Consider the following 12,035-nt stretch of genomic DNA (forward strand, 5'->3'; position numbering starts at 1 on the left):
AATACCTCGTGATTTTTCACGAACTGATCGATAACATTCAAATGATTTTCAGTTTGAAGAACCAGAGACGACAGTTACTATCAAAAGACCACCGCTGCCGCCAATCTTGAAGGTAGAACCTAAGAAGGATGACACCAGGAAAGAACTGGAGAAAGCAGAAGACCAGGGAATAATTATTGAGAAGGGAGACTCACTTGCCGAACGAGTACGCAAGATGAATTTGATCAGACGTCAGGGCAGCGCTGAACGGGACAGTCGAGAGCGATCGGTACCCAACAAGGAGTGAGTATAATAGCTGTTAGTTTATTTTTATTATATTAATAAATTTCAAAATTTAATTCCAAGGGAGGAGGAACCACCAATTCACCATATAAAACCAATTAAAGTCGTCGAGCCGGAGAAAGTAGAACGTAAGCGTCGTATTAGACCCATTCCAGAAACCTCAGCGGAGGAGCAATCTAATAAACCTCAGCTATCGCTAAGCAAAACAACGATCACATCCACAAAACCGCTTGGAAGCACTACTTTAGCACCTGTAAAAGAGAAAGAAACTAAAAAACCCACCAAGCCTGCTACAAACGAACCAGTAAAGGAGTCTACAAAGATAATTCGTCGACGACGCGTTGACGCAGGACCATTTGAGTCTTCTTCGAAACCTTCGGTTGCTCCAACTCCAACTCCGAAACCGATAATAGCTCCAACGCCTAAACCCGATCCGTTAGTGAGCAATAGTAGCGATGATGTCAAATTCCTTATCTCTATCAAAGACAACAAATTGAAATTGGACGAGGATCTTCACTCGATTACTACGGATACTACCGAAACTACGATTGTTGATCATAGCGATAACTATGAGTTGCAGGAAGAAAATGAAAGCTTGAGACGAGAGTTGGAAACCGTGAAAGCGAGGTGTGATAGGGCGGAACGAGAAAAGAGTGACATACTGCTACGTAGACTGGCGTCTATGGATACGGGATCGAACAAGACGGCGGCATCAGAAGCTCTCAAGCTTCAACAAAAAGTAAACGAACAGAAACAGGTGATTGAAGATCTCCAGGATGAGAAGAAGTTCCTATCTACGAAGGTGAAGGAAATCGAATCAGACATCAAAATTCGGGGCGTAAAGAATGTAGAAGAACAACTCAGACAGAAGCTGGAACAAGCGGAGACGCTGTGCGAGGAACTGATGGATGAAAATGAGGAAATCAAACGTGAGCTCAGAAACATGGAGTCCGAGATTGAAGAAATGCATGACAACTTCCGAGAGGAGCAAGCAGATGAATATGCCTCACTGAAAAAGGAGCTCGATCAAACTACCAAGAATTGCCGCATATTGTCGTTTAAATTGAAGAAATCAGATCGTAAGATTGAACAGTTGGAAATCGAGAAGACTACGCTCGGTGCCAATACGGACCTACCTGCGAAGGTCAAACAACTGGAAGATGAGCTGAAGGTCGCGAACGAAGTTGCCCGTCGCCTACAAGGTGAACTGGAACAGATGGAATCAAACCCAACTACTCCAACGAAGAAAACACCCACTTTGGGCAAAATAGGAAAGTCAACATCGGCGGATAACAAGTTCTCTCGAGCATCTTTAACACGAGGAGGATCACAGGAGGATCCAGTCCAGCTGCTTCGCGATTTACAAGATTCTCTGGAACGTGAAGCTGATCTTCGTGAACAGTTGAAGTATGCCGAGGAAGAAGCCGAAAATCTTCGCCGCAAGTCCGGAAGAGTCGAGGATGACAACGAGTCTCTCATGATGCAACTGAAGAAGATGGCTACGAAGGCGAGAAGTACTGATCGTTTTGGAATAAAACTACTAAAACTTACTAATTTGTACGAGTTTTCTTTGTTACTAACATTCTAATGATGTTTTCAAGCACAAAATCGATGGAATCGACTGTGTTGGTTTGCACATCACTGGAAGTGGTTTCAGAGCACGTCTTTGTTCCGTGATAGTTTTTAGTGTTTTACGTGCCAGTAGAGTAGTAACCGGAGCCATGGTTTTGTTTTCTCCTTTATTCGACTGCAACTTCAGCAAAAGGTATTTTCAATACAGGTAGAAAGCTAAGTCCAAGTCCTCCAAACCGTCGCCTAACCCCGGAAGGTCCAATGGATAAGGACGAGGGAATTTCGGATGAAGATGATCCGGCTGAACTTAGGCTGCAGCTTGAATTGAACGAACAAGAAACGGCCGTTTTGCGACGCAAGATCGAAGAGTTGGAAATCGAGAACAAGCGTAGCCGGGAGCATGTCAAGGAACTCCAGGAAAGTTTGATATCCAAGACGAAGGAAATGGATAAACAGAATAAGCTACCGTCGCTGTTGGGATCAAAGAGCGGTGGGGTGAAGGATCCACTGGATGGGAAAAAGATTAAGGTAATGGAGGACGAAATCAGTGAGCTCAGGATGAAGTTAATCGAGAAGGATCGAGAGGTGGAGCGTGTTCAGGCCGAATTGAGTATAAGCAAAACGAAGGGCGGTAAATCGTTGGTTAAATCCAAGTATGTGAAGTTATAACTAGTATACCTACTTCAAAATATAAACATGAATTCTATATTATTTCTATAGATCATTGGACGCCGACCAACAGGTACAGGATCTGAAGCGACAGTTACAGGTTATCGAACAGGAAGCAAATGTACTGCGACAGAAGACTCAAGCACTGGAACAAGAGAACGAAAAGTACACTGCCGAAATCAAGCAGCTTCAACAGACCAAAGCAAAGGATAGCGAAGCCGAGACCAAAAAGCTGAATGGCACCATTCAGGAGTTGCAAAAGGACAAGAGTGAACTGGAGAGCAAGTTGAAACGCATCACGGCGGAATCGTCCACTGGTATGCCATCGAGGATACCAAAGGCGCCGAACGATATGCACACCAAGCTACAGTTGAAGGTGGGTCTTTAAGAATTAACAGTAGTTTGCAATACATAACGTACGTGCATTGCAAAGTTAGTAGTAAAAGTACCTTTCTAGAGTGTAACAAGGGATGGAAAAACAATTCTCGAAAGACTTCCAAACTGCGAACGCACATTTCAAGAAAGGTAACACTTGTGATTAGCATCAGTGTTAGATACATTACACTAATATATAAAGTTCTATTCATGTTGTTATGGGATGAACTAGGAACTTTCTGGGCATAACCTATATGATTATTCAGGAAATGAGGGCAAACAATTTTTAGAAATCTGGACAAAAAAGTTGATAGAAATCTGGAAACATCTTTGAGATATTCAAATCAATCTGGTGTGCAAATGGACGTCATAAAATAACTTCTTTTTAATTCGTTTTTTTTTTAAATTGCCCTAATGCTTAAATAATGGTGGTTTTTTATCTGACTCTTCCCGACTCAATATACCGTGTTGATCTCATAGTACGGGCCCCGTAGCTCTCAATCTCTTCTTCTCCATTCATAGTCTCATCTCTTCATATGTTTATGCTTTTATGCTTTTAAGTCTATGATTCCAAAATTTCGGCTACTTTTTAAGGATTTCTTTCTTTCCATTGTTCTCATTGGTCTCCGGAATCACCACATCTTCCATTTCCTTCATTCCTCTGAAATCTGTGTTAGGAAAATCGCTTTTCGCAGGCAATCGGTGATAATTTAATTATAAAAGCAACAGTTGCACGGTTGCACATTCGTGCAATGTTCAAAAGTGACATCTTGAAAATGATAAAGTCTTAAATTAAGTAGATGCGTAGAAATATATCTGATCGATTGGTGATAAAGTTATTGAAATTGGTCTAGGGGAAGCTGAGTTATTAGCGTTCAAAATCTTTCATAATTTTGTTACATGTTCCATTTTCGGTTTTCACAAAGTGTACCCCCATATATAAATCACAGACGTAGTTATACGTCAAAAACTTATTTTCTTGAAATAAAATGAACATAACTTCTTGAAAGTTTGCTCATTATTGGTCGTAATAAAGATCATTCATCTGCCACTAATTTTACTAAAATTCTTCCACTATGTAAAAAGTTGAAAATCGAGAGTTTTACAAAAAAAAAAATCAATAAACATCTGTTATGAAAATTTTTTTATATTCTATAGTTATAGCCTTGCATTGAAATAAATTTCATAGAGAATGAATAAAATTGAAATTTAAGATAGGGCCAAATAGAGGATCACTAGGGCCAAAAACTGTCACACTTACCCTAATTGATATTTATTTATTTCAAGTACCCATACATTTTTTTTTAATGTTGTGTAGATTCCAGATCATGTTTTTTTTTAAGGTTACTGATAATCTTCAAATTTACCTCCATTACATTTGTTAGTGGATCCTTGAGTAAAGCTAGGAATACAATATGTACAATAATTTCAGAGAATGATCGATGATTGTGAGAATGAAATCAACGAGCTGCGGGCCATTGTGGGTCGATCGGGTGCCATGAACATAACCACGTTGGAGAATGAGAAGAAAAAGCTTCAAGTAGAGCTGACTGAATCGAAGGAACAGCGAACGAAACTGGAAGCGGAAATAAGTGAGTAGAAAAGCTTCCCTTGTTTTAAATATGTATTCAGTTTGTTAAGACATGTTAAGGATTTTATTGAACATTTTTTTTCATTATATTTTAGGAAAGCTAGCTGCACCCAAGGTTTCTGCGGAGCTTCAGGCGATTAAGTTAAGTGAGGCGCAACGTACAGTCCAGAAGTTGGAGGATGAAAATAAGAAGCAAATCGATAAAATCAAAGTTCTGGAAGAAAAAATTAGCAAGATTACTACAAATGTAAGTCTTTACAAGATAGTATGTTCTTACCATTTCACGAACGATCTGGTAATTAATGATTTAATGTTACGCAAAGGTCTTCATTGCTCAGTTGTTACAGTTGAGATTGATTCAACGGACTTAGCATCTCCGCATTTGTCAGAGAAGGCCTTGTCCTCCAGTCTTTCAGATTCCACTTTAATAGTGAGCGCTTGTGCGCGGATTTCCAACTCTTCCGATTCATCTTTCTCAGAGTCTTCTTTATGAACACTTTCCTTAGAACGCCTATTAGTTTGAGACCCTTGACGACTCTTCCGTCCTCTACGCTGGGCAACAAACGGGCTTCCCTTGACGGATTTGAATCCTGGTCCGGTGACTTTGGAAGCGATGATTCCGAATTCCACTTCCTCTCCGTCACCTACTGACTTCGTGGTGTGTCGTCGGTTCGGTTTCAGAATTGAGCTTTTATGAACGAAAATATCCTCTCCTGTATCGTGTCGAGTGATGAAGCCGAAGCCATCTTTGGCGTTAAACCATTTGACTGTTCCCGTAATTCGTTTGCGTGGAGCGCGTGGAGCTGATTCCATTTTCTTCTTTTAGTGTTCTGAATCTGAAAATTGGGAATAGACAACAATAATGATGGGAAATCAATAAAGTATCGGTATGGTTTGGTAACCTTCAACCAGGACTAAACATATTATAATGCAGGCCAAAAACCTACCTTAGATTCCACTTCCGGAGTTCCGGATACAACCGACTATCTACTATAGGCGCTATATTTATAGTATGGCGGATAGAATTTCGATATATCAAAAAGCGGAACCAAGTGTAGACCAACAATTGAAAAGGTACTATCATTGTGTATAAAGAAAACGTTGATTATTCTTTCATCGCCAATCGAACGCAAATTACTTTCCCCAACCCAAAGATGGTGTAAGTTTGCATAGGCGAGCCTTGAGTCACAAGAAAACGGTTTCCGAAGTTATGTTCACAATAGCTGATGTGCTCTTTTCTGTTGTTGGTCGTGATTTGCTATTTGACAGCTCAATTGGTTCCAGAGATTCTATCCGCCAGACTATGAATATAACGACTATACTATCTATATATCTAATATAGCTGAACATTGCATTATGTCCTAAGTAACATTGATCGATTCTCTTCGTCGACTTTCTCTTTCGTTAATAACTTGAGCACAGAACCGTTTCTTTATGTGTTTGTCATAATAGATGCTATATAAAAGCTTTTTTTACCGATCTGTGTGCTGAAAATACCTGGGAATATCTTTACATGGCCGTGGAGAGGCAAAGAGAAAGTCGACGAAGAAAATCTTTTAATGTTACTTAGGACCTAATGCAATGTTCAGCTTAATAAACGGTGTAGGGCCTAGGATTGGGCGATCTTGGATCGATCTTTGAACGAATCGATGTTTTTGATCTCGATTTCCGATTTTTTGGATCGATTCTTTATTTCAAGCTGAACATTGCATTAGGTCCTAAGTGACATTGATCGATGCTCTTCGACTTTCTCTTTCGTTAATAACTTGAGCACATCTGGGACGGGACTTGACAATCGGGTAGCGATTTCGAGCCAATTTACTGTCAAATCCGAGCCAGTTTCTGATTGGTCGATTTGACAGTAGCAATCGTGGAATAAAAATAACAGAGGGATCGCATCAATCTGGCTGGCACTGATGCCGGAATCAATGTTGACGTCGATGGCGTTGTTAATTGTTTATATTTGCGAAAGGAAAGTTGTAAAGTTGAGTGCACTGCGTGTTTTAAGCGATGGATATTTTTGTTTGTGTATCGTTGTTTTTATTGTGTTGAACAAACATTATGTACAAGCTGTTAAACTGCGGTAGTAACTCTAAATAAAATCCAAATTAAAATAGAAAAATAAAATTACATTCCTGGCATCATTGGTCAACTCCGTCAAACACCACGCGCAACTATCCGAAGGGCATTCTACAAAAACACTAAGAATAGGGAGAAGCTCGATTGTCAAGTCCCGTCCCAGGAGCACATAACTGTTTCTTGTTGTATTTGTCGTATTAGATGCTAGATAAAAACTTCTTTTATCGATCTGTGTGGAGAAAGAAACCTGGGAATGTCTTTAATTTAGCTGATTATTTTTGAAAGTGAGGTCGGTTGAGGCCTTATTTCTGATGAATCCTTGCTGCATAAAAAAATTAGGTCCAACAATAACAATATGAAAATGGATCCCAACATATGGAACTGTATTTACAAAGCGTGAAGTTTGTGTAGTTTCCGAGATTATACTCTGAGAAATTTAAATGATAATGCAAGTCCGTCATTATGTCGGCCATATTTGAACTTCACCAAGTAGGGCAAGGTGGGACAAGATAGGTCAGCTAGTACATTTGTTGATTCATTTGAATGTTAAAATCATGGATCCAATGCAACCCTAATGATGGTTGGCTTTTTCAAACCAGCATTGGGCCACATTAAGCCTGTCGATGTTGATACTCAAAAAAATTAATAAATTAGGGAGATGACTTATCTTGCCCCACCTTACCCTATGTTCTCAAATTGGAAAACGCAGATGTTGTATGATGAAAAGTGAACAACTATAAAAAATTCGGCCTAATGACCCATCACCAGACATGGAAAATCATTTGCATTCATTTCATACATTCATTTACATTCATTTCCCGCATAAACGCGAACCATAACTTGACCTTACCGAAAATGGTTAAAAATTGTTTATAATCCCTGCTAAACTTTAACTGAAATCGTCATGGAACTTTACATGAACGTTTGTGTGATAAAGTTTTAACCTTATATATTATGGTTCTTTGGAAGTGAACCTTACAAATAATGGGTTGTTAAGAACCATTACCATTACGCATGATGAGGGATTATAAACAATTTTTAACCATTTTTGGTAAGGTAAAGTAATGGTTTGCATTTATGCGGGTTGCCTCTAACTTTTTTCATCGACAGCATACCGCAAAATGATGTACAGCGCTTTTGTAGGTTTTGTTATTAGCTACAACTCATAACGCAAATCTGTATCTCTTATGTCTCACAAACTAGAGCGGGCAGAACTTGTTACCGCTTTTCAGTGAATGTAAAATACATTCACTGAAAAACAGTAGTGGTTTCTGTTCGCTCTGGTTCGCCTCACATAAGAGATACGGATTTGACTTGTTAACCAAAGTTGTAGCTAACAATACAACCTGAAAAAGCTCTATACATTATTTTGCAGAATGCTGTTGAAGAAAAAAGTTGGAGACAAATGAATGTAAATGAATGCACGAAATGAATGAAAATGATTTTCCATGCCTGCCCATCACGTATGCGATCTGTTGAGTGCTGTTGATATAACCTTGAAGGTGGTTGGTAGCTAGGAATCTGGAAATGTTTGATGATTTTTCGTGTTTTGTCTGTATTATTTAAAAACTGGCCCACGTCCCAGTTCATCTTTTATATTCTGGCAAAAGCGGATAGTTAATCAATTTATTATTAGGGTAGGTGAACCAGTTTGAGGCCTCCCTTAGCTCAGTCAGTAAAGGCGCAGCTACAAAGCAAGACCATGCTGGGTTCGATTCCCGGTCCGGTGGCTGGGTTCGATTCCCGGTCCGGTCTAGGAATTTTTCGGGTTGGAAAATTTCTCGACTTCCCTGGGCTTAGAGTATGATTGTACTTGCCACACAATTATACTAATGCAAAAATGGTACAGGCATCGAAAGCTCTCAATTAATAACTGTGGAAGCATTTAGAACACTAAGTTGAGAGCACGCAATAAGCTAATATGCGATATGCAATAAGCTTTAAATGTGAAGAAGAAGAAGAATAAGAAGAAGAAGAAGAAGAAGAACCAGTTATGGCTATACGTTCCTATTATAGCCTATGGAATTCCTATATGCCATAATTTTAACACATCATGATAGAAACGTAAGGTATTGTTACGTCATTAAACTGAAAAATACCATACAGATTTACAACTTCTTTTTTTTTTAAGAGCGGAAATGATGGAAGAAAATACAGAATACTGAATCAGTAACTTTAAATTACTGCAGATGCGGGAATATATTTAATGAAACCGCCAGTACCCAGATCGTATACTATAATAATATTCAATTTCAGATGAAGGCAACTGAATCGACCAAGACCCAGCTGGAAACGCAGTTAAAGACCGAGATGGATAAGCTTACTTTGGCGGAGAAGGATCTGGAAGGTTTGCGAAAGGAGAAAACTAAAATTGCGGCGAAGATATCAGGTTTGGAGAAGGAGCTGTTGGAGGAGAAACAAAAAACAGACGAAACCAGGGAGGATTTGGAAAAAGAGATAGCCAATTTGAAGAGAAAATCCATGTCAAATGATCCATCCGCTCCCAAGATTTTGGAACTAAGTCAAAAGAACGAAGGTGAGTAACAATTTCTTTCAATAGGTGCATATGTTATGCTAAGGTCATATTTTACAGAATTAATGTCAAAACTGGAGGATGAAACCAGGAAGTACCACCAGCTAGTATCCAAACATGAATCGCTGGAGGAGGATCACGTAATGCTGAAGGCTCAGATGGAATCCGAAAGGCAAAAGTTGCAAGAACTAACCATCTTACGGAATAAACTGGAACAAGCAGATAGCATAGAGGCCATGCTGGTAAAGGAGAACACAAACCTCAGCCGAAAGTGCGTCGAAATGCAGAAGAAGATTGCTGCACTGGAAAGTAGCGCGGATAGTCGCATGGCCGGTTTAGAACTGGAGAACAAACGTCTGAAGAGTTCACTAGAAGATAAACAACATGAATACGAGCACTTGAGCCAGGAGACTGAAATGAATGCATACCAAGTGGCGCAGCTGAGAAAAGACGTAAGTGTACCGGAAATGACTGGATGTACAAAAGGATTTACTTTTGAACTTTACTTTTCAGAACGATGATCTTAGAGGCAAACTAGACGACTACGAGAGAATCAACAAAGCGCAGCGAACTTTGAGCGAGCACAATTCTCATCTGGAACAAGAACTTAAGAAGCTACATGTTCAGTGAGTATTCGGTTTTAGACGGATTACATACCGTGCTTTAATGGACGAGAGATTTTGTTGATGAGGATTGCATAGAACATGGGACTATTATTTACTTATTTGTCGACAGCCTAAGAGAAGGGTGGGGCTACGTACAATATGGCATTTTTTTTTAATTGGCGCATAAACTCAAGCTAATATTGAATCCCGAGCAAGGTCGGGCATAGTCAGCTAGTATAATATAAAATGTATACATAATGTTTACATAATGTTGTTAACAAATGGCTTTTGCGCCGTTTTCAAATGTTAGCACTGATATGACTTGTATGAAAAAGCGCTTATATGAATGATTTATTTTTCACCAAAGCAGCTACTTCTAAACAGTTCTAAACGTGATTTTATTAGATAAAGTTATATTTTTTAGGAACAATGCACAATTGAAAAATTCATGTAGCATTTTTTTTTAAATATGAGGGGTGCTCATATAGCCCCGATTCGACATTCGCTTTTTTTTGAAGATTTTTCAATTTTTTATATGGAAAACCAAAAAACTTCTTATTAAGTGTAAGGGTAAAAACCAGTTATGTAGCTGTTGAAGAAATATTTTCAAATCTTTATAAAAAAAAAAGAAAAAAAAAAAAACTATTTGAAATCCTTATTATCTAATGCAGTAATCTTACAAGACTTTTGATATTTTCAGCAAGTCTAACACTTTTTAAATATTCGCGGTAGAAATAAAATGATTTTTTAGACTAGGTTCAGTTGTAGCCCTCAAGCATTACGCTTGCAAGAGATAATTGTAAAATATAAACCATTTTTAATAGTGTGGCCATGGCAAAACTGTCCCACTTTCCCCTTCTCACCTCTCCAAACCAAATTCCGTATACTTACAGACTTGAAACAGCCGAGATGAACGTCAAGTCCGAGGTGGCCGCCACTCGCCTCCGGTACGAACAGCAAGTAACGAATCTGCACAACGAGCTGACCGGTTTGCAGCGTCAATGCGAGCGCTTCAAGCGTGATCGTGACACATTTAAGCAACTAGTGGAAGCCGCCCAGAAACAAATCGGTGACATGAAAGCCAATCGCCGTAGTTTAGCTTCGGTAACGAGCAGTAGCGGCGACGACGACGACAAGTCCAAGATCATTGGGCTAGAGCAACAGATCGGTTGCCTGGAGGATGAGCTTAGCGAAGCTCGGTTGGAAGCCAGCAAGGTACGAACGGAATTGATTTCCGAGCTGAGTGCTTCCGAGATCAAAATCTCCGAAATGCAATCGAAGATCAATGAACTTGAGGAGGAGAAAATTATCAGCGGAGGCAAGAGCAAGGTACCGGGAACGAAGACAAGATTAGAGCTTTCATGGCAGAAGGAACGCGAGGATCTACAACGATTGGTACAGGAGACTTCGACCTTAGCACGAGATCTCCGGCAGACACTGTTTGAAGTGGAACGGGAACGAGATAAGGAAAAACTGGAATCTAAACGTAAGATAGATCAGAACAAAAAGACAACCGAAGAAGAGATTGAGGAAGGCAGAAGGAAAGTTACCGAGCTGCAGAGTGATTTGCTTGAGCTGCGAGATGCTCATGCCAAACTAAGGACAGCAAACGAGAAGCTGAGACGTGACCGCGAACGATCTGAGCGGGAACGTGAGAGTGCTACCCGACGAAGGCTTGAAATTGAAGGCGACCGGAGAATTGGAGCTTTGCTGCAAACAGTGGATGAACTGGTCAGAATGGCACCGGAACTGCAGAGGTCTTCTGCCAGACACGAACCTACCACTACTACTACAAGCACAGGAAAGGTAAGTAACTAGATTTGTAACTCTTACATTTGGAAAGTTAAAAGTTACTAACTAGTCATTCCTACAGACCATCACAGCAAACGCACCCATTCCAACACCTCCGATGCGTCATAAGAGTCCCTCTCCAGGTCCCGGTGGCGCTACACCACAGTCGCCGACGATAACAGCAGTATTAACCAGACTGGCGGAGGCGTCGGATGATTTGAGACGCTACCAGCGTATGTGCGATGAGGACAAAGACAGGGAACGAATTAGACGTGGTGGAATGAGACGGTAGTGGTTACCTATTTCAATCAAACATGCTAAATTTTTAACTATTTCCTCTAATCTCAGAGCTGCGTCCCAAGAGACCGATTCCATAGAAGGCCATTCGAGCAGACCGGTTATGAGAATCAACCGAAATGGAGGAAGTTTGTACAAGAAGAGCTTGTCACTTGATCAATCTCTGCAGATTGAACAGCAAGGGGTAAGTTATACTGGATCCTAGATTCCTATTCAATACTGAGACTAATAAGCAATCAAT

At 40.0% G+C, this 12,035-nt stretch overlaps 1 protein-coding gene across 4 annotated transcripts in view; it reads left to right on the forward strand.

Moving 5' to 3' along the window:
• The window catches only part of LOC135703708 (uncharacterized), a 36,003-nt gene that overhangs the window by 23,119 nt on the left and 849 nt on the right, over window positions 1–12,035 (forward strand). For 3 of the 4 annotated variants that reach the window (XM_065224990.1, XM_065224992.1, XM_065224991.1), the window contains 12 exons: window positions 53–282; window positions 346–1,796; window positions 2,042–2,507; window positions 2,575–2,899; window positions 4,331–4,490; window positions 4,585–4,736; window positions 8,825–9,104; window positions 9,162–9,553; window positions 9,615–9,727; window positions 10,600–11,512; window positions 11,580–11,785; window positions 11,846–11,978. In XM_065224990.1, the coding sequence (XP_065081062.1) occupies window positions 53–282; window positions 346–1,796; window positions 2,042–2,507; window positions 2,575–2,899; window positions 4,331–4,490; window positions 4,585–4,736; window positions 8,825–9,104; window positions 9,162–9,553; window positions 9,615–9,727; window positions 10,600–11,512; window positions 11,580–11,785; window positions 11,846–11,978 (4,821 nt within the window). The remainder of the gene's footprint in view (window positions 1–52; window positions 283–345; window positions 1,797–2,041; window positions 2,508–2,574; window positions 2,900–4,330; window positions 4,491–4,584; window positions 4,737–8,824; window positions 9,105–9,161; window positions 9,554–9,614; window positions 9,728–10,599; window positions 11,513–11,579; window positions 11,786–11,845; window positions 11,979–12,035) is intronic. The other variant, XM_065224993.1, reaches the window with a different exon arrangement.

This window comes from Ochlerotatus camptorhynchus, unplaced genomic scaffold (assembly GCF_037179485.1).
Source record: "Ochlerotatus camptorhynchus isolate MF236.1 unplaced genomic scaffold, CSIRO-AGI_Acam_v1.1 ptg000220l, whole genome shotgun sequence".
Classification (NCBI taxonomy): domain Eukaryota; kingdom Metazoa; phylum Arthropoda; class Insecta; order Diptera; family Culicidae; genus Ochlerotatus; species Ochlerotatus camptorhynchus.